Below are 24046 nucleotides of genomic sequence, written 5' to 3' on the forward strand. Positions count from 1 at the left end.
TCTACAGCTTTAGTCCGCGAAATGTTATGATGTTTGGTATGGTAACCCAAATATTGTGTGGTAATTTAACGGGCCACGTATCATCCTATGAACTGCATGTCTTCTTCCGTTGTCTGTCGGCTGTGTGTTGTGCCCAAATGTACACGGCGGGCGGAATGATAAGTAAGTTTGGCGCCCAACGTAAAACTATAATTTAATCAATAATTTTAATCATATGTTTTTTTTTCAGTGGCCGATATAACGGGTGGCACCTACAAGACCTGTGTATCCACTTTGTTTGAACAGTTCTGGTCAATTGGAGTAATACTGCTGCCCGGTGTGGCAAGTTTCTTTGATAGCTGGACTTATTTATATATGGCCATATCATGGCCCACTGTGATACTTATTTATTTGTGGAGGTAAGAAATGGATTTTGAGCGATATACAAAAGGTTTTCGTCAGGATAGAGTATTTCCTGATAATAACTTTTGTATATGATGTATTGTATCAAAGAATTAGGAAAAGTGAGTAGGTTAGGTTAGGTTTAGGATGAGTAACTGCCATGTTGGCAGCCACTCCACTCGGAGACCTTGATGTCCATTGTGATCATCCAGACTATTGAATTATGTGTATTGTAGAGATTCAGGTTGTTGTTGTGGAAAAGTGAGTAACTGACAAAAGAGTTTTTAGACTTTTTAAGTCCATGTTTTCATTGAGGAACAGAACGTAGATCGGTGTCAGCTTCAGGACAACAGTGGAACGATGAATATTGACGACACGTAGATTGATGGTAGTATTAGCCATTCAACGGACCGAAATACTCTCGTCTTTAAATTAACGGCATGTTTTACAACCCCACCTGACTCAGACAACAACACAACCAGTTACGGTAGTGGAGTCTGATGCACGCTGCTGAATTGCCTTAAATTCAAGGGCATGTTTTACAACACCACTTAACATAGACGAGAACACAACATGTGGACACACTTTACAATCCCACACTACTAAACAGAAACTACACCAAATCTGCTCCCACTGGTAGTGGAGGGTACGTTTCACAACCCCACTCAACCAAATCGAAACTACTACTACGGTACTTCCACACAAGCCAAGGGTTGGATTTCGAATCCCACTTGACTCAACAACCGTCCACAGACGACTGTTCTGATTTTCTCTACAGCATTTCATTTTATTCCTGCTGGAGGCTAGCCGTCTTTTGTTTCAATTTTCATCGGCGTAATAAAAATTAATGTAGCATTTTGACACTAGGCGTCACTGTATCTGTATATTGGCTTCATGTTCTCCGGTCTAGGTGGCCTTCCGACCGTGACGTTTAAATTCGATATAGACGAACTGAATCTACATATATAAACTAAAGGGTCATGTCGAATAAATAAATGAGCAGAAGGACTCCAGAATTCCATGAAGAAAAGTTAAATGGAGTCGATAAAGATGAGCTGAAGACCACAAGTCCATATGAACAAGCTGATGAGGATGTTGAATCCATATGGATAAGTTGAAGAGTAAATCCAGAATCAAAATGACATCAAGCTAAAGGGCAGAGGAACATGGGGAATCTGTGAACACAGGCTGAAGGAAACGTAGCCTATATAGAAGATCTGAAAGGCTTAGGAGTCTATAAACGTGTGCTGAAGGTCTAGAGGAGTCTACAGATATGAGATGAAGACTAAAGAAATCAATGAAGATAACCTGAGGACCCTAGGTAGTCTATACAAAAGATCTGAAGGGCTCATGAAGTCTATAGGAGTCTATATATTTGAGATGGAGGGCTAAGGGAGTCTAAAGAGAGCACACGAACGATTAGGTAGGAGATGGAGACTAAAGAAATCAATGAAGATAACCTGAGGACCCTAGGTAGTCTATACAAAAGATCTAAAGGGCTCATGAAGTCTATAGGAGTCTATATATTTGAGATGGAGGGCTAAGGGGTCTATAGAGACCACACGAACGATTAAGGAAATCCTAGAGGAAAACTGTTGACACCGGAGGAAAAGCTGATTAAGATCAGGGTTTCTTAGATATCAGGAGTCTTCAGATACGAGATGAAGACTAAGAGATTTTTAAAGACAAGCTGATGACCGCAAGTAGTCCATATAAAAGATCTGAAGGGGTCATGAAGACAATAGAGACGTACGGAAAGGCTCATGAGTCTATAGATGTGAGATGGATGGCTAAGGGAGTTTATAGAGACCAGATGAAGGACTAAGGAAATCCTAGAGAAGAGATCATGACACCGACAGAACTGACATGCTTCAGGAGTCTGCAATATGATCGAATGGAAGGGAATACATAAATACGAACTAAAAGACCCACAGGGTGTACGACCTGAAGATGACGGTTTTTTAAAAGACAATCTGAAGTCCACAAATGAGATTTGTCTCAGAGTCCACATAGCAAAGAGCTGAAGGTCTCAGCAGTCTACAGATATGAAATGATAACTAATGAAATTTATGAAGACAAGCGGATGACCCCAGCTAATCTATATAGAAGATATGAAGGGCTCATAAAGACAACAGACACGTACGGAAAGGCTCGTGAGCCTATAGATGTGAGATGGAGGACAAAGAGGGTCTACAGATACGAGATGAAAACTAAGAGTACCTATGGAGACAGTCTGTTGAGATCAGGTAGTCTATATAGAAAATCTGAAGGACTCAAGAAGGCTATAAGACGATCTGATAGGCTCAGGAGTCTATAAATGTGTTCTGGAGGTCTAAAGAAGTCTACAGATACGAGATAGAGACTAAGGGAATCTATGAAGACAATCTAAGGAGCTCAGGTAGTCTATATAGAAGATGTGAAGGACTCAAGAAGACCATAAGACGATCTAATAGGCTCATGAGTCTATAAATTTGTGCTGGAGGTCTAAAGGAGCCTACAGATACGATATAAAGACTAAGGGCTCATGAAGTCTATAGGAGTCTATATATTTGAGATGGGGGGCTAAGGGAGTCTAAAGAGAGCACACGAACGATTAGGTAGGAGATGGAGACTAAAGAAATCAATGAAGATAACCTGAGGACCCTAGGTAGTCTATACAAAAGATCTAAAGGGCTCATGAAGTCTATAGGAGTCTATATATTTGAGATGGAGGGCTAAGGGGTCTATAGAGACCACACGAACGATTAAGGAAATCCTAGAGGAAAACTGTTGACACCGGAGGAAAAGCTGATTAAGATCAGGGTTTCTTAGATATCAGGAGTCTTCAGATACGAGATGAAGACTAAGAGATTTTTAAAGACAAGCTGATGACCGCAAGTAGTCCATATAAAAGATCTGAAGGGGTCATGAAGACAATAGAGACGTACGGAAAGGCTCATGAGTCTATAGATGTGAGATGGATGGCTAAGGGAGTTTATAGAGACCAGATGAAGGACTAAGGAAATCCTAGAGAAGAGATCATGACACCGACAGAACTGACATGCTTCAGGAGTCTGCAATATGATCGAATGGAAGGGAATACATAAATACGAACTAAAAGACCCACAGGGTGTACGACCTGAAGATGACGGTTTTTTAAAAGACAATCTGAAGTCCACAAATGAGATTTGTCTCAGAGTCCACATAGCAAAGAGCTGAAGGTCTCAGCAGTCTACAGATATGAAATGATAACTAATGAAATTTATGAAGACAAGCGGATGACCCCAGCTAATCTATATAGAAGATATGAAGGGCTCATAAAGACAACAGAGACGTACGGAAAGGCTCGTGAGCCTATAGATGTGAGATGGAGGACAAAGAGGGTCTACAGATACGAGATGAAAACTAAGAGTACCTATGGAGACAGTCTGTTGAGATCAGATAGTCTATATAGAAAATCTGAAGGACTCAAGAAGGCTATAAGACGATCTGATAAGCTCAGGAGTCTATAAATGTGTTCTGGAGGTCTAAAGAAGTCTACAGATACGAGATAGAGACTAAGGGAATCTATGAAGACAATCTAAGGAGCTCAGGTAGTCTATATAGATGATGTGAAGGACTCAAGAAGACCATAAGACGATCTAATAGGCTCAGGAGTCTATAAATTTGTGCTGGATGTCTAAAGGAGCCTACAGATACGATATAAAGACTAAGGGAATCTATGAAGACAATCTGACGAGCTCAGGTAGTCTATATAGAAGATGTGAAGGACTCAAGACAACAATTTGATAGGCTTAGAAGTATATACATGTGTGCTGGAGGTCTAAAGGTGTGTTCAGAGACGAGATGAAGACTAAGGGAATCAATGGAGACAAACTGATGACCCCTCGTAGTCTGTATAGAACATCTGAAAGACTCAAGAAGGCTGAAGAGAGGCTGAAGAGTCTACAAATGTTATCTGTAGACTCTTTTAAGACAAGTAGACACGCATCAAAGGGATCGAACGGAAGGCGGTCTATAAAGATGAAATAAAATCCGCAGAGGGTGTACAGTTCAGCTGTAACACTCGAAGTTAACAGACGTGCTTATTTTGTCGCGCATTGTGTCGATTGTTTCAATTTTTTCCAAGTGAACATCATTATGCAAATGGAGCAAGGACCAACAAATGGGTGTTATAAATGTAAAACGCCAATAACAACTTCATCTTTCGTATGGTGTCGCAGCTGCGATAGGAAATTTCATTTTCAGCCGTGTTCTGTGCTCTCTGAGGCAAGCTACAAAGCAATGGGTAATACGAAAAAACAAGAGTGGAAATGTGAAGTTTGCAAAACCCAGGCATAAATCCAACAACAGCTACCACACAATCGTATATCAACCTGTTCAACTGAGTGTCGAAGAAAGAAAGTCTTAAAAAAACAATCTGAAGTCTATAAATGAGAGTTGTATCAGAGTCCACATGGCAAAGAGTTTCAGATCTCAGGGAGTCTTGGAGATAATATATAGTACTAGAAAATATATAATATATACAAGCTTAAGTGTCTCCGAACCTATTGTGGGCATGTTTTTGGTCCAGACGCTTCTTGTATTACGGAAGAGTTGAAAGATCAGGTGTGTATATCGACGAAATCAAGAGCCAATATGAAGGGTCATTCAGACCCTATAAACCTGTTTAAGGGGCAAAGAAACTCTTACAAAAGGAAGGGTCCTGAAGGGTTAGGATACCAAGAAAGACTATAGAGACTCAAGAGTATATAGCGTTGTTGAAGAACTAAGAAAATCTGTGGAGACGAGCTGCTGACCTTAAGGATTCCACAATGGGGGTTATTTTGAACGTAAATTCCATGTGATTTTTCTCCTTTAAGTTAAAACGGCGGAAAGACAAACATCACGCGGAATTAACTTGAGAATAACCCTCAATATGAACTGAGGGAAAAAGAGACTATAGAGACGAGCCGAAAAGAAAGAACGCGAAAAACGGTAGTAGATAGATGCTGTAGATAGGTGCTGGGTCAGACTTTTATGGAATGAAGTCTATTTCGGAATATTTGAAGGGTCAGATGTGTATATAGTCGAGATGAAGGCTTAATGGATTCTGTATAACGAAGTGAAGGGTCCCTCAGTCTCTATAAACTTCTTGAAGGAGCCGATAACCTATTACAGAAGGAAGAAGCTGATTAATAAGTATATCAAAAGTGTCAGGAAACCAGCGGAAAGGTCAGTAAACCAGAATTGAACCTCAAGCAGTACAAGGATATTCAAGAGACCTTAATAAGTACTCAAGCACTACAAGGATATTCAAGGCTACGGCTGCAAGAGACCTTAATAAGTACTCAGGCACTACAAGGATATTCAAGGCTACGGCTGCAAGAGACCTTAATAAGTACTCAAGCACTACAAGGATATTCAAGACTGCGGCTGCAAGAGACCTTAATAAAGGGGAGTACACACTATCATTCAAAACTGACAGTCAACGTACTTTTAGGACTACGGTTGCAAGAGACCTTAATAAGTACTCAAGCACTACGAGGATCTTCAAGACTACGGCTGCAAGAGACCTTAATAATTACTCAAGCACTACAAGGTTATTCAAGGCTACGGCTGCAAGAGACCTTAATAAGTACTCAGGCACTACAAGGATATTCAAGGCTACGGCTGCAAGAGACCTTAATAAGTACTCAAGCACTACAAGTATATTCAAGGCAACGGCTGCAAGAGACCTTAATAAGTACTCAAGCAGTACAAGGATATTCAAGAGACCTTAATAAGTACTCAAGCACTACAAGGATATTCAAGGCTACGGCTGCAAGAGACCTTAATAAGTACTCAGGCACTACAAGGATATTCAAGGCTACGGCTGCAAGATACCTTAATAAGTAATCAAGCACTACAAGTATATTCAAGGCAACGGCTGCAAGAGACCTTAATGAGTACTCAAGCACTACAAGGATATTCAAGGCTACGGCTGCAAGAGACCTTAATAAGTACTCAGGCACTACAAGGATATTCAAGGCTACGGCTGCAAGATACCTTAATAAGTACTCAAGCACTACAAGGATATTCAAGGCTACGGCTACAAGAGACCTTAATAAGTACTCAAGCACTACAAGGATATTCAAGGCTACGGCTGCAAGAGACCTTAATAAGTACTCAAGCACAACAAGAATATTCAAGGCAACGGCTGCTAGAGACCTTAATAAGTACTCAAGCACTACAAGGATATCCAAGGCAACGGCTGCAAGAGACCTTAATAAGTACTCAAGCAGTACAAGGATATTCAAGAGACCTTAATAAGTACTCAAGCACTACAAAGATATTTAAGGCTACGGCTGCAAGATACCTTAATAAGTACTCAAGCACTACAAGGTTACGTAAGGATATGTAAGGATCAAAGGATATGCAAGTATATGCAAGAAAAAAAGGGAAACACAAGGATCAAAGGATACAAGGAATCCCGACTTAGAGACTTGGATAAGTACTCTAAGGATGTCCAAGGCTAATCTTCTGAATAAATTACTTACTGCAGAAAGATGTGTTCACGTTCGTGGTCTCGTACTGATTGTCCCAATTCGAGTTTTGTTCGCCCTTTTATACTTGTCTCCACCACGTGTTTCATGGTGGAGTAACGGGAACTTGTTTACTCCAATGGGATATCACAACAACATAACATGTGGCCATATCCACCAATGGCAGTGATGCTTTGCTGCTGTTGTGATAATGCATTGGGATCGTACGAAGGAGTAGCGGTAACTTGTTTACCAGAAATTTGTTACTACAACAACAACACTATTATTCGTTACCACTAAAGGTAGTGATGACGATGGTGTGTTAGGGTTACATTGTATTGCGTTTACTCCCTTTGAAACAAAACGCGAGATATAAAGACAGGATACATATGATTTTATTCAATATTTATGTACAGCGATGAAGGATCACACGACTGGCGTAGGTAAAAAAGACCATAGGGATTTTTGCCGTCACAGAACGATTTTTTCGGAAGGTGCTTTCGAAAATTTTCAATCTAGTCGACATTTGATTGGAATATGGTTTGGTGTGTTTGCTATGAGCCTGGAGCTTGACATGAACAAGGAACAAACTGTGTATATATGACGACTAAGGGTTTATTTTCGAGAGTGGTCAGGTTTTTCTTTTCAATTTGTTACTTCATACTTTTTTTAATCTCAAAAATATTCACATTTATTCACCAGTCCCTGATTTTAGATCCTGATTCAAAATTAACATAATATTTCTCACTTACAGATGGATTCCCGATTCTCCCAGATGGATGGTGGCTAGAGGTAGAGTTATGGAGGCCAAACAAATTTTAATAGAGGTAAGTCGCAATAAATCACAAAAACACTACTTATATCCATATAAATTTGTTTCCTACCTTTCTTTCGGTTTTTACTTTCAGTGCGCCGAATATAACGGTACACGTCACACTCTTCCACACGATATCGATCAACAATTAGAGTTACAAGCTCAAACGGCAATGGATGCCCCACCGCCAGCCGGTTGGTGGTCTCTGTGGAAGGGCAAAAAAGCTGTGCGACACATGGTCTGTGTCCACTTGTGCTGGTCCATTTACATTGTCGTCTACTATGGCATGCTTTTGAATATTCGTTCCTTTAGCCGTGACCACCTACATGTCAACACTGTGATAGCCGGTATTTCAGAAATCATCGGCACTTTTATTGGTCTTTTTCTTATTTTAAAAACTACGCGCAAATGGCTGTGGACGGGGTTGTTTAATGTTTTGGCGGGATGTGTTGCCTACACGGCATGGTTGGTGCCGCATGATAGTAAGTATGCCAAATTTAAAAACTTTTATTTAATTTAAATAACTTTTCTGTTATTTTGTACAGTTCCCTTCAATGCACGAGTCGCCTTATTGATGTTAACAGCCATGGTTTCCAAAACGGCAATATCCTGTACCCTGGCCATACTGACAACCTGCACAGTGGAGTTGGTTAGCAATGAAAAGAAAAAAATCTGCGCCTTTTCCACCATTTGCTGGGCACGTTTCTGGCTTTTGGGTGCACCATTTATTGGAGCCACAGTGGTATTTGGTCAATTGATACCACAAACAGCCTTTGCCTCATTGGCCATTGCCGGTGGCCTGCTCAGTTCCCTTATCTCTAGTCCACGTACATTACAACCCAAGAGGAGAGCATCACAGGCCATGCGCAACATGACCACAGCCACCCAGCTGAACACGGATGGTGGCTTCGACAACAAAGCCTTCTCCAAGGGACCCATATTTAGTAGTATTAGCAGTATATTAAATAAATCTCAATCGAATCTACCTCCACCAATGATGCCTGGTGTTTGGACTACAAAAGTTCTTGACGATGGCATTACAAATACAAACTTACCACCAGCATAATTATGAATGGAATCTCTCGAGTGTTTTAAACTCGAATTTAGAACAAGAAGAACAAGAAAACCCCCCTAACTAACGCACACACAACTAAATTAAGACACAATTTTGAAATTCATGATAAGCAATTTCCCCCCTCTCCCCCTACCCCTTTTAATAATTTAGGCAAATAGTGAATCCTAAAATCAAAATGAAAAGAAAAACAAAAACTGTAAAAAGTTAGCTGATGATAATGATATTGAAAGTCAACGAATCGAGGAAATCAAACTATAGGAATTGTAAGAAAGAGAGAAAGAGTATAACACAGAGAAAAAGAGAGAATATTTTTTCATTGTTGATCAAAAATGGAATTAGTAGTGATAGTGACAAATAATATGGAATTATTCAAACAGAAAGCTTTTAAATTCTATTTTAAATAATCAGTCATTAATTAGGCATAAGCTTTAACAACAAAAACAAGCATCGAGAAAAATTTCCTTAATGCCCGTAATTTCAACGCGTAGTTATCTATGAGTTCACAGATATCTCCAGTGTAAGCAACATTTTATAATTTCAACGCATAGGTAACGTTACCAAGTCAAAAACGGCCGTGTTACTTACACCAAGGATTTTGCCTGGTTGATCATTGCCAATGTGTTAAAAATTGTAAAACACTTATATGTGGCAATGTTTTTACGAAATCATGAATGAAAATCACCAATGTTACCACATGTTTTCAAAATTTACACGCCTCGGTAAATGGCACGTAGAAATTACCAAACGAGTAGGTAAAGATAACTAATAGGTAGCTACCTACCCGGTTACCTAGGGATAGAAATTACGGGCATAAGTTCCATTAGGGTTTTTGTTTAAAATTGAAACTGTAGCCTCAAAATGTTGAATATTATAGTACGGTTACACTACAGTGTTTTGCCGGGTTAACCCACTTCGAGAGGATTTATTTGACGTTTGCGCTATGGAATTGACATTTGAAATCCAAACCCACTGGGTTAATCCGGTTAAGTGTAACCGGGGTATTAAGCGACCAACTATTTTTTTAAAACAACATTGTCAAATTTAGAAGTCCATCTGGAATTTCCTCAAAATAATTACAATTATAGGTTTTAAAATCTGGTTTAGTCCGCTAAAGTCTAGGTCATTTTGAGATTTTCACCATAGGTAGACCTATTGCGTCAATATAGTGCAATAGTTAGAATGCCCGCCTTGCTCACAGAAGTTCATGAGTTTGAAACTTCGGCAAAGGTCTCTAACATACAAAATTAACATTGAATTTTTCTCGTTGGAGTTGCGCTGGATAATTGAAGATTTTTTGTAAGTGAAAAAGGTAAGCCGATGATTCGAACCCACACAACCACTAAATTATATGAACGGGTTCGCTGTTAGTTAGGCAGCTCATCAGACATATCGGCTGTGGGAGTGGCTTCTCTGTAAATAAATGGCGATTTTTAAATAATATTTTTTCCAGAACTATCAGAGCTATAAACGTGGATTTTTAAACGACTATCAGAGACATTTCCAATAGATATTTTTCAAGGATCATAAGAGCCATAAACATGGACTTTTTAAAGAATATTTTTCAAGGACCTTCAGAGCAATGAACATGGATTAAGAATATTATTTAGGTCCATCAGATCCTTAAATGTGAATTTTTTAAAGAATATTTTTCAAGGACTATCAGAGCCATATTTTATTCAAGGACCATCAGAGCCATAAACGTGGATTTTTTAAAGAATATTTTTCAATGGTCATCAGAGCCATTAATATCAAAGGACCGTCAGAGCCATAAACGTGGATTTTTAAAGAATATTTTTCAAGGGATATCGGGGTCATAAACGTGGTTTTTGTAAAGAATATTTTTTCAAGGACTATCAGAGCCATAAACATGGATTTTTAGAGAATCTCTTTCAAGGGCTTTCGGCTTTTTAAAGAATATTTTTTAAGGACCATTAGAGCCATAAACGTGGATTTTTTAAAGAATATTTTTTCAAGGACTATCAGAGCCATAAACGTGGATTATTTAAAGAATATTTTTCAAGGGCTTTCGGAGCCAAAAACGTGGATTTTTAAAGAATATTTTCAAGGGCTTTCGGAGCCATAAACGTGGATTTTTTAAATAATATTTTTTCAAGGACCATCAGAGCCATAAACGTGGATTATTTAAAGAATATTTTTCAAGGACCATCAGTGCCATAAACTTGGATTTTTTAAAAAATATTTTTCAAGGACTTTCGGAGCCATAAACGTGGATTTTTTAAAGAATATTTTTCAAGGACTTTCGGAGCCATAAACGTGGATTTTTTAAAGAATATTTTTCAAGGGCTTTCGGAGCCAAAAAAGTGGATTTTTAAAGAATATTTTTCAAGGGCTTTCGGAGCCATAAACGTGGAATTTTTAAATAATATTTTTTCAAGGACCATCAGAGCCGTAAACGTGGATTATTTAAATAATATTTTTTCAAGGACTATCAGAGCCATTACCTTGGACTTTTTAAAGAATATTTTTTCAAGGACCATCGAGGCCATAGACGTGGATTTTTAAAGAATATTTTTAAGGACTATCAGGGCCATAATAGTGGATTTTTTAAAGAATATTTTTAAGGACTATCAGGGCCATAATAGTGGATTTTTTAAAGAATATTTTTTCAAGGACCCTCAAAGCCATAAACCTGGTTTTTGTAAAGACTATCTTTTCAAGGACCCTCAGAGCTATAAACCTGGTTTTTGTAAAGAATATTTTTAAAGAATATTTTTCAAAGACCGTCAGAGCCATTAACTTGGATTTTTTTAAAGAATATTCTTCAAGGACCATCAGAGCCATAAACGTGGTTTTTGTAAAGAATATTTTTTCAAAGACCATCAGACCCATAAACGTGGATTTTTAAAGAATATTTTTTCAAAGACCATCAGAGCCAAAAACGTGGATTTTTAAAGAATATTTTTAAGGACTATCAGGGCTATAATCGAGGATTTTTTAAAGAATATTTTTTCAAGGACCCTCAGCGCCATAAACGTGGTTTTTGTAAAGAATATTTTTTCAAGGACTTTCAGAGCTACAAACGCGGTTCTTTTAAAGAATATTTTTTCAAACCCCATCAGAGCCATTAACTTGGATATTTTAAAGAATAATTGTTCAAGGACCAACAGGGCCATAAACGTGGTTTTTGTAAAGAATATTTTTTCAAGGACTGTTAGAGCCATAAACGTGGTTCTTGTAAAGGATATTTCTCAAGGACTATCAGAGCCATAAACGTGGTTCTTGTAAAGGATATTTCTCAAGGACTATCAGAGCCATAAACGTGGTTCTTGTAAAGGATATTTCTCAAGGACTATCAGAGCCATAAACGTGGTTCTTGTAAAGGATATTTCTCAAGGACTATCAGAGCCATAAACGTGGTTCTTGTAAAGGATATTTCTCAAGGACTATCAGAGCCATAAACGTGGTTCTTGTAAAGAATATTTTTATACCCTCAGCATTTATGCTAACGAGGGTATATACACTTTCATACGGGTGAAATGTGCCTCATCGAAATAATGGTTTTAGACCCCAAGTATGTTTGGACGAAATGTGTTTCAGACAATTTGGAGTTGATTTAGCCATGTCCTTCCGTCTGTCTATCTGTCTGGCTGACTGGAGCGCACGATAACTCTCGAACGGATCTGCCGATTCGGTCCAAAATGTGGCCTTCGTAATATTTTGTGCAAACTTGGTTTAAGTTCGAAGATAAGCCATATCGGTCCACACCTTCAGGTACCACCCCCATAAAAGCTCAAATATGTTCGGAAAATTTGTGCGCACGATAACTCTTGAAGGAAGTAACCGATTTGATCCATACTTTGCACATCATGAAATTTCTAATAAACTTAGATGAGGGTTCAAAATGGACTCAATCGGTCCACTCCTCCCACACAAAATTTCAGTTTAGGACCTGCTCTCGAATTGCTTTGATTTTTGTTTCAACAACTTGTATTCATTGCCCCCCATACGACGGTATAAGTTTCATCAGGGGCAAGTTCATACTTCCTGAGAAAATAGCCTGAAAGGTACAAAAAACCGCAATGACACCGTGTGTAGTGGTTGGAGCGCAAGATAACTTTCGAACTGATCTGCCGATTCGGTCCGAAATGTGGCCTTCGTAATATCGACGCCTCCAAACAATAGTATGCTAAGTCGACTTAGCATGTTTTCAAGTTCTTTACATTTTTATATTTAACGTCCTTTAACTTAAATTCTGTAAAATTTTGGTAATAATCGGACAATCCGAACAGAAGTTATAAACAAATATGTACATAGCATAGTACTGAAGGTCAAAGAAATTTCCAAACTTTTAGAGCTTGTCCTGCAAAACTCACTGTTCAGAATTAGCAAACTATTATTTGAAGGTGTTGAACGTCCTTTAACTTAAATTCTGTCAAATTTTGGTAATGATCGGTCAATCCGAACAGAAGTTATAAACAAATATTGACTTAGCATAGTACTGAAGTTCAAAAAAATTTCCACACTTTGAGAGCTTCTCCTGCAAAACTCACTTTTTAGACTTAGCATACTATTATTTGGAGGTGTCGATATTTTGTGCAAACTTAGTTTAAGTTCGAAGATAAGCCATATCGACCCACTCCTTCAGGTACCTGCCCCACAATAGTTCAAAAATGTTCGGAAAAATTGTTTGCCCGATAACTCTTAAAGGGAGTGACCGATGTAATCCATACTTTACACATCCTAATATATCTTCCAGATATAGATTAGGTTCGAATATGGACAATATTTGTCCACTCCTTCGGGTAACTCCCACACAAAATTTTGGATAAATTCACTTTAAGACCTTCTCTCGAATCACTTTAGTTTTTGTTGAAGCAACTTGCATTCGCTGCCTCAATTACGACAGTAAACGTTTTTTCAGTGGCAAGTCCATACTTCTTGAGAAAACAGCCCGAAAGTTGTAAAAAACCCCTATGGCACCATATGTAGTGGCTGGAGACCTCGAACCGAATACTGCGTTCATCCACACTTTGGATATTGTAATATTTCTTTGAATATTAGATGAAATTCGAAGGTAGTGCTTTAGGTCCACTCCTTCCCGTACACCCCCCCACAAAAGTTCGAAAATATTCGCTAAAATGGTACGTGCGATTTCTCATAGAGGTAGCAACCTATTTGGTCCAAACTTTGGATCTATATATATTGTCGAAACTTAGTTTATGTTCAAATTTGGGGCCTATCTGTCCAACCCTTGTGGTACCACCCACACAAATGTTCAACATTTTTGTGTGGTTATGGGTCTGTTCGAGGATCTTTTGGACATTTTTGGCGAATGTTTTCCTAGTGGCCCTGTTTACAGCGATATTATTTTTTTCGTAGGCTAGTGTGATAAAAAAAGCTATATCTATCGATATCCCCGCAAATTTTCCAGCTTTAATCTTAGACATACTTTTGTCGGTTCATACAACCAAATTTTGAAAACCCCCGGTTTTTTTGGAAAAGTATTTCAATCCGCACAGGCTGATGGAATATCTCTTGGAAAGAATATTGACTATCCGAAAAAGATCTCTTGAGGTCTTCGATAGACAGATGAATTCTTCTTGAGGTGTCATATAGAGCATAAAACGGCTCTTAAGGATTTCGATGTACCGATGAAGACCTTTCGAGATCTTCGATAAAACGAATAATACCTGTTGAGGTCTCTATAGACAAAAGAACACCCCTTGATACCTTTTGAGACCTTTTGAGGTCTCCAATAGACCGAAAGAGACCTCTTGGTGGCTTTGATTGACGGATGAAGGCCTCTTGAGGTGCAGTTTCGCTGTTAGTTAGGCAGCTTCTCAGACATTTCGGCTGTAGAGTGGCTGCTCTGTCATCGAATTATAGAGAAGTCATTCCACAGCTCTATCTATCCATATCCCCGCAAATTTTGCAACTTTAATCCTAGCCATACTTTTGTCGGTTCATACAACCAAATTTTGAAAACCCCCCTAAATACATACGTTTTTTTTGGGAAAAAGTGTTTCAATCCACATAGGCTCAGGGTATATCTCTGTCGGCAAAGCCGACTGATACTTTTTTAATTGTTGTAAAGAATATTTCTTACAATGACTATTCGAAAAAGATCTCTTGAGGTCTTCGATAGACAGATGAATTCCTCTTGAGGTGACATATAGACCATAAAAAGGCTCTTGAGGATTTCGATGCACCGATGAAGACCTCTCGAGATCTTCGATAAAACGAATAGTACCTGTTGAGGTCTCTATAGACAAAAGAACACCCCTTGATACCGATGAAGACCTTTTGAGGTCTCCAATACACCGAAAGAGACCTCTTTGTGGCTTTGATAGACCGATGAAGGCCTCTTGAGGTCTCCTATGGACAGAATAGGACTTCTTGAGGTGCAGTTTCGCTGTTAGTTAGGCAGCTCCTTAGACATATCGGCTGTAGAGTGGCTTCTCTGTCATCGAATGTTAGAGAAGTCATTTCACATTTGGTCTGTTCCTGTACTTTTGAAAATGGTAAAACCGCCAAAAGTGGTAAAAGTTGTAAACTGCTCACATATGAATTGTATGGTGTTCGAAGTAAAGGAACGCTTTTCGAGTAAAAAGTGGTAAAACTTGAAGATTCTTTCACGTAAAGGAACAAATCTATTATTTGGCGGTTGTGTTGGTTCGAATCTTCGGCTTTCCTTTTTCACTTTTTTTCACAAATCTTCGACCATCCAACGAAAAGAAAGCTCAACGTCAACGAGAAGAATTTAATAAAAATTTAGATTAAAATTATCTTCGCCCTAACAGGCGAAATTTCAAATCCATAATTCGTTAGCTCTTTCGATAGTTACATGTAGGACGATATGAGCCAGATAACCCGTTTTTGATCCTTACAAGTTTTTTTTTCTGCAACTTAATAGGAATCTCACGTCGGTACTAATAGTTATAGTAAACCTTGAAACATATATTCAAAACTAGTATTTCTAAAACCACTTTCCCAATAAACATAGGATACATACAGTCGAACTTTTCCATAACGTAGCTGCTGGGGACAAAGGAATACTATCTTATAAAGAGCAGATTTTGTGTGGGAAATCATATTTTTGTTTTAGAAAACTGTTATAGAAAACAATTTCGTTATAAAGCTGTTCGTTATAGAGAAGTTCGACTTAATTATTTTCGAAAATTTTAAGCTTCTGTCCCTGTAAATCGATCACATAACCTTTAAACGGGATTTTTAACAATTTATTATTATTGTATTTTTTTTTTTTTAATTTTATTGAAACTTCTACCGTCCGAAAATTTATCAACAAAGTGACATTATTGCTCTGTTCCAGAATCTGCAAAAATCTACTATTTTTAAATACTATTTTTAAATTTCAATTAATTAATTAAATACTATTTTTAATTTTTTTTTTTTTTTTGGAAATTTATATAGGAAAAAAATTTCAAAATTTCAAAAATAGTAAACTTTTGCAAGTTGTGGTATGGAGCATATTTTTTTTTGAAAATAAGTATGTATGTCTTTCTAACTTAGCTAATAGTTTATGCTCAATTTGAGAATTCTTGGTTTTGTCAATTAAAATGAACCAACAAATTGGTATGTACTTTCAAATCTTTCGTCAGTGATTCTAATTTTAAGGAAAAAAGTATCATTAATAATATAATGAATGATAAATGATATAATGAATGATAAACGCAAAGCGTAGAGTTTCGACATTATCAAAATCGACCCCTTACTAAAGGAATAAAATGTCGAATATTAGAATTATATTAACGTATGCCCAACATTATACGATTTCAAACCTTAAACGCTATTTACATTAGCGCTTATTATAATGCAACTTAAGCTATTGCTTATAATGACTCCATCTTAATCTGATTTGACAAATATTTCCCTGCATGCTGTAAATCCTATTTTAGAACAATTAAAATAACAGCGACATGAACAAACAAATTATAAAACAAAAATTATGTAAATTACCTTTATAAATTATTTTTTATTTTTTAGTGTTTTTTTTTTATTTACTTCAAAACTTCCCCGATGTCATGTCATCGTTATTAAATTATTTGGTCTGTTCCAGAACTGCAAGAAGGTACTATCTTTTCACTATTTTCTTCGATATCATAAAGAAAGAATTGTTAACGTAGTGAAAAATAGTAGCTTCTTGCAGGTTCTGGAACAGAGCAATTATTTTTAAGTAGTTTAGTTAATTTGTAAAAAAACAACATATTGTATAAATATAATGAAACTTTGTTCAATTCTTTATAGGTATAACAACAATACACACACACTTAAACATAACAAAGTAAAACTTACCAAAAAAGACGCTCGTTTAAAAAGAATAAAAAACTTAAATTAGGAAACAATAAATTCAAATGTATAATAAAACAAAAAAAACACATAAAAACATAGACGAATATTGTTAATTAAATAAATAAAAATTTTAAAAATTGTTAATTTTTTGCGAAAAAAAATATCAGCGTGTTTTATTTCATGGGTTGTTGGTAGATGGAAGTTGGTGAATTCTAGGATTTTGTAAGCACGCGGGTCTGGCGCACCGTTTTATTTCTAATAGCAACATTTTATGCCTTTATTGGTCTGTTCCAGAACTGCAAGAATCTAATAATTTTTACTATTTTTTCCGATAACATAAAGAAAAAAATGTTATCGTAGTAAAAAATTGTAGCTTCTTGCAGGTTCTGGAACAGACCATAAAATTTACAATTCAAAAATAGGTATTTTCTACCTCATTTCTTCGGATCCACAGTCATGGTGAGTTGTTCATTGAGAATTTTAAATTTATCAACAGATTTTATCTGCAATCTTCCCTCTCTCGAACGGACTTTTTCTAATCTTTCCGAGAACCTATGTCCATAATTTTTAGTGGAGAAGTTTCTTGGCCACTAGGAACCTTAAATGTCAAATTATAGCGATTTCAGTCTTAAAATGTAGCTAAAAGCGTCAAAATACATGAAATCGGGTGGTACCTTTGTATGAGGGCTATACCAAAACGTGGACCAATATAGCCCATCTTCGAACTTGATCTAAGTTCAGACCAAAGACAAAAATGTTCAGCCTTCTATCTCAACTCATTCGGAATATAGCGTGATTACAACAGACGGACGGACGGACATGACTAAATCGACTTAGAATTTTACGCTGATCAAGAATTTATCGTATGCTACGCACGAAAAGGTCGTAAGTCCACATTTTTGGAAATCGCGTTTTTGTTACAGAATAATAGTACAAGTCAAAACACGTCGTATTATATAAAGAAAATGTCGGAAAATGTCGTAAGTTCACAAAATTTGGAAATTTGAGTACGAAAATGTCCACAGGAAAAGTTATATTTTGAATGAATACTACACGTAATGTAGTTCAGATATAATGATAAACGCCATCCATGTTTGGGGTACATTGCAAAAAAGCAGCCTACAAAATTGAACTATAATCGAATGATATTTGCCTGAGCCAAGGGACCAACTTTTTTGAAACACAAATATTTTGATAGTTTCCCAACATACCGTTAAGGCTGATTTTATAAAATTTACGAAAAATAATTCGTATAAATACATTCTTCAATTACACGGATAAGCTAATAATTAGCATAAACATTCATTATTTTCAAGAGAATCAAGTTTCGTTTATTCTCCAGTGGCTACACAAGAGTTTATAATTCAAATATGATGTTTTTCGAGTAATGTTGGTTTGTTGGGTTGTCTTGTGTAATGGAAAAAATTGTGTATTGAAAATTTTCATTTCAAACACAAAAGCTCTCTTTTTCAATTGTGTGAGTGAGCAAATTGACACACACCAACAGCAGAAGTGCGCCCTTTGAGCAGCTCTAGTTTCTAGGCAAATTTATATAAGGAATTACAACAACTAACAAATTTACAAAAACAACATTGTTGTTATAGAAAATTTAATGTCAAAGAAAATATTGAATAATGGGGTCGTTCTAAAAATTTTCGCAGGAAAAACATAAATACACTTTGAAAATCCTCTAAAATAGAACAAATTTAAATCAAAATGTAAATATAAAGCAGTCAGAACTGTTGTAGGTCATTGATATTATACGTTTACGATGGAAAGAAGTATTTTATGGTAGCAAACTTCGATGTTTCAAATTTCATTACATTTTGAAAACCAAATTTACAAAAAAGTTAAAAATACAGCTGATTGTCACTTCTACCTTATATAAATGTGCCATGGTGTGTTTTTAATACTTTAACAACTACATATACCTAACTTACGTCCTGACGTACAAATGCATTCATGTTGCATTTAAATGTTTTCATACGTAAAACAATTTTCCTTTGAAATAAATTGTATTTCATGTTTTGTTGGGCTTTTGTTTTCAAAATACAAAACACACACATGCATACATACAATAACATATCGTACGTTCTGTCAAAGTTGAAAATTTTCAACTTGAAATAAAATACGCTCGACGTATTTCGGTAGCATTCATAAGAATACATGTGTTCTACTTTTTTCACCACACACCCTTTGGAAATACGGACGTATATAGGTATGGGCCTAAAATCGTTTTGGAAATACATATATGGCGATTCGGAAGAAGACTGCAGACTTGCAAACTTGTGAACAGACGTTTCTCCTTCAAAACCATTATGTTTGTACAGAATTGTCGGTCTCAACTTTAAATATTTACCCCCTGTTTTTGTTACTATTGTTTGTTCGTTCGTCTATATTCGTAATAGCTTCGTTCCAGAACTTTTTTAATAGCAAAAGTAGTAAAAGAGAAAACTGACAAATTTGCTCTCTAAACACATATTTGTTCAAAAAGTACAGGAACGGAAAATGTAGTAAAGTTAATTAATACGTCAAGAATAAAAAATGTCAGACGTCATATAGAAATAAATAAAAATAAATAGTAACGAATTGTGATTTTGAATTTATTTCCTTTTTTATATCCAATGTTATGTACATCATCTGATGCAAGTCTCTTATGTTCATTTAGAAATTATCGAAAGAGTGGAAGTCCACAAAAGGCGGGTGATATATCAAATCCAACCATCAATGTTACAAACACATGTTTGGAACGCCCTTGAGACAACAACAAACATAAGAAATCATATTCTAATAAAAGCATCAATTCCCTCTAAACAATTTGGCGTAGACCCATATAAATTATATTGACTTTAACATGAAAACAACAATAAAAATTATGTTAATTCCTCTAAAGATTTATTGAAATAGCATGAAGTTCAGGCAAAAGTTTGAAGTTTAGGCACTCATTTGATCATTTAAAACCATCATATGCAACATCTCAACGTTGCATTCAATTCAACATTCAAACCAACAGGATCCACTACATTACCCAGCTACGTTCTTCGCCCTTGGCATAAACATCGATGGAACATCTTACCCATGGGGGCCGTAGTTGAACTGTAAGATTGAAATTATTTAATAATTATGAGCTTCGCGACATTTTGTTATTACCACGCATTTGTATAAAACGACTATTGCCGAAATATCTTAATTTTATGTTGGTTGACTGCTTTATTTCTATTTAATTTGTTTTACTTTTATTTTTTATTGATGTTTCTTTCTGACTTTTTAATTTTCGTTCCTTCAAAAAATGTCAAATATTGCCTTTGACCAATTTACTATTTTTTACACAGCCAAATTTGTGTAGTAGAAAATAGTAGAAGAGAAAGCCATTCCGAGCCATTTTTGTTTAAAGAGAACAGAAAATTTTGCCGGTTTTTGTCGTACGGGAACGCATTTTATCAAAAAATTGTAAAAATAGTACTAAATAGTACTATTTTGCAGGTTCTGGAACACAGCTAATAATTTGGGCATCCATAGCTCAGCCTCTAGATGGCATACAGATCTAATTCTTCGTAGACACGTTCTATATATAGTTAAGAATTCCTCAATCAAAAATCAGCGTTCCACATTTGCGCTAAGGCGAGTAAATTGATCTACAAAATTTGACAATTCGTGTGAGAAATAACATTTTTTTAAAAAACAGGGGGTTACTTTATTTAAATTCTAAATGTAACCGACATACACACATACATATATTTATTTATTTACAATTAGGTATACCTAAATTTTTGACAATGAAATGCTGTCAAATATATATTTTTGAAAGATTTGTAAACATATGATTGCACAAGGTTACCTCTTTTTATTGTACCATGCTCATCACCACTAATTTTGGAAATAAAAACAAGTAAGAACGGCGTTAAGTTCGGACGGACCGAACTTGTTATACCCTCCACCACAAGTTGTATTGAAGTAAAATGGAATAATTAGTTTCCTTTCGTGTATGAAGAAGACTTAATACTAAATTTCAGCAATTTCGGTAAAACAAGTAAGCTTCTATGGGGATAAAGGAAGACGTGGACCTATACTGATAATACTCTTCTGGAATATTTTATAACTCTTGGAAGACGAATAACGAATTTCAGCCATTTCGGTTGGATATTGACGTCACAATCTTCAGTATTACGAAAATCCGGAGGTACCGTTCTGTGGGGGCTATATCGAAACGTGGACCTATACCGACGAATTTTAATCAGAAATGGGGCAATATGAAAGCGTGGACCTTTACAGACATATTTCTGGCGAACAGTTTTATATCACATTGAAGACTACATTTCAGCCATTTTGGTGGAATATTGAAGACACAACCTTCAAAATACCAAAAATCGAGAGGTACTTTTCCATGGGGGCTATATGAAGGCGTGGACCTATACCAACAAATTTAAAGGGGAAGTTTGAGTACCCCCAACGAAGTCTAAATACCAAATTTCAGCCATTTCGGTGGAATATTGAGGCCACAACGTTCAAAATACCGAAAATCGGGAGGTACCGTGCAATGGGGGCTATATTAAGGCGTGGACCTATACCGACAAAATTAGAGGTGAAAGTTGAATACCGCCAACGAAAACTATATACCGAATTTTAGTCATTTTGGAGGAATATTGAGACCTCAAGCTTCAAAATAACGAAAATCAGGAGGTACCGTGCAATGGGGGCTATATGAAGGCGTGGACCTATACCGACAAAATTAGAGGGGAAAATTAAATACCCCCAACGAAAACTAAATACCAAATTTTAGTCATTTCGGAGGAATATTGAGGCCACAACTTTCAAAATACCGAAAATCGGGAGGTACCGTGCAATGGGGGCATGGGGGGGGCTATACCAACAAAATTCTGGGGGAAAGTTGAATACCCCCAACGAAAACTAAATACCAAATTTTAGCCATTTCAGAGGAATATTGAGGCCACAACCTTCAAAATACCGAAAATCGGGAGGTACCGTGTAATGGAGACTATATTAAGGCGTGGGCCTATACCAACAAATTTTTGGTGGAACGTTTTATATCCCCAACGAAGACTAATTACCAAATTTCAACCATTTTGATGGGATAATGAAGCTAAAACCCCCAAAATACCGAATATCGGGAGGTACCGTTCTATGGGGGCTATATGAATGCGTGGACTTATACCAACAAAATTCTGGGGGAAAGTTGAATACCCCCAACGAAAACTAACTACCAACTTTTAGCCATTTCGGAGGAATATTGAGGGGGCTATATGAATGCGTGGACTTATACCAACAAATTTCAGGTGGAAAGTTTTATACACCCAACGATAACTAAATACCAAATTTCAGCCATTTTGGTAGGATAATGAAGCTAAAACCTTAAAAATACCGAAAATCGGGAGGTACCGTTCTATGGGGGCTATATCAAAACGTGGACCGATATATCCCATTTTCAATACCATCCTGCAAGTAATAAAAACTTCTGTACCAAATTTTGACTCTCTATCTTTAAAATTGCGAACTGTATCTTGATTTCAACAGACAGACAGACGGACATGGTCAAATCGACATAGAATTTTATGCCGATCAATAATATATATATTTTATAGGGTGTGACAAATTTAATTATACCCTCCATATGGTGGAGGGTATAATGACAGAAATGACTATGCTTTTGTTGACATTTTGCCATGTAAAGGAGAAAACACAATTTACGAAACGTCAAATGAAAACTTTGACGTATACGCAAAGGTATTGACAGTTGAATTCGAGTGGACTTACGAAATCCATTCGATTTAAAACAGTGTTCGAAAATAAACACTATGGTTTCGTACCGTACCGTTCTGTACCGTACCAAGGTGGATAGGTACACTACGATAATGTACCGTACTGGTACACAAACACTAAAAAATATTTTAGTGATACTGTACCGGAGCACAACGAAAATCTTACTGTACCGACTGCGGTACACTACGATTTTTAGTGTACCGACTGCGGTACGCTACGATTTTTTAGTGAACCGACTGCGGTACAGTACGATGATCGTAATGTACCGCTGGTCGGTTCACTAAAACATAACGTACCGGTAATGTACCATACATGTGTGGTTTGTGAATTGTGATAAAAAATTGTATGTTTGATGTTTTGATAATAAGAGTAATATTATGTACACGCAGAGAAAAAATATTTTTCGGTTTTGTTGGAACAAAAATATCTATTTTGGTTCCAAAAATGTGTTTGTTTTGTATAAACATTGTAATCCAAATCCAAAAATACCATCTTTTGTTCCAAACATAGAAAACAAAAACAACTTTCGAATTTCCGCAATATTGTAAAAATCGTTAACAATACCGATTGTAGGAACAATCATAATCTAAATTTTTTACAAAACATATTGTCAACCCTGAAAACCAGATACTAAATTTTTTGATTTGAGTGTATATACTTCTCATATACACTTTCCACACAACTTTGATATAAATATCGCGTATAATATTACGAGCATTGATGAACGCAATACATGGTTTGCTACTTTAGCTGACAACAAAGACAAACAAAAAGCCACAAGCAGCCACCACAACATAAGGAATAATTAAACACCATAACAAACATGAAAAGGAAAGAAGAATGAAATAAAGAAGAAGAATGTAACAAAACAGAAACAAATAAAAACAAGAGTTGGTATACATACACACAAAAACAAAGATAAAGGCAGCATCATGGTTCAATTATTAGAAGGTTGGGCAGGTTCATGAAATTATAAAAAAACAACTCTGATGCCGGTTTGCTTATAACTACAAATGACTAATAACAAATGCAACAGGTTTTGTTTATTTGAAATATTGTCAAATATTTAAATTGAAATATTTATATGTATATGTATGTCCACGTTTTGGTATAGCCACAAATAACGCGAATTGTCGCTTTCAGGAATTTTGAATTTGCCCTTGTAATTTAAGATAGATAACTCATCCCTCCAAAAGATCGTATTATGAAAAACAAAGAAACAGAAAACAACCCGCTCTTAAGTTG

General features: G+C 36.4%; 1 protein-coding gene across 3 annotated transcripts in view; it reads left to right on the forward strand.

Moving 5' to 3' along the window:
• LOC141393046 (organic cation transporter protein) overlaps positions 1-9051 on the forward strand; it is a 149925-nt gene extending 140874 nt beyond the window's left edge. For all 3 annotated transcript variants that reach the window (XM_073966009.1, XM_073966001.1, XM_073965993.1), the window contains 5 exons: positions 8-162; positions 230-398; positions 7618-7690; positions 7772-8159; positions 8223-9051. In XM_073966009.1, the coding sequence (XP_073822110.1) occupies positions 8-162; positions 230-398; positions 7618-7690; positions 7772-8159; positions 8223-8743 (1306 nt within the window). In that variant the 3' untranslated portion in view covers positions 8744-9051. The remainder of the gene's footprint in view (positions 1-7; positions 163-229; positions 399-7617; positions 7691-7771; positions 8160-8222) is intronic.
• The last annotated feature ends 14995 nt before the right edge of the window (positions 9052-24046 follow it).

The sequence above is a fragment of the Musca autumnalis genome, unplaced genomic scaffold (assembly GCF_047663935.1).
Source record: "Musca autumnalis isolate F117 unplaced genomic scaffold, ASM4766393v1 scaffold_1, whole genome shotgun sequence".
Classification (NCBI taxonomy): Eukaryota; Metazoa; Arthropoda; class Insecta; order Diptera; family Muscidae; genus Musca; species Musca autumnalis.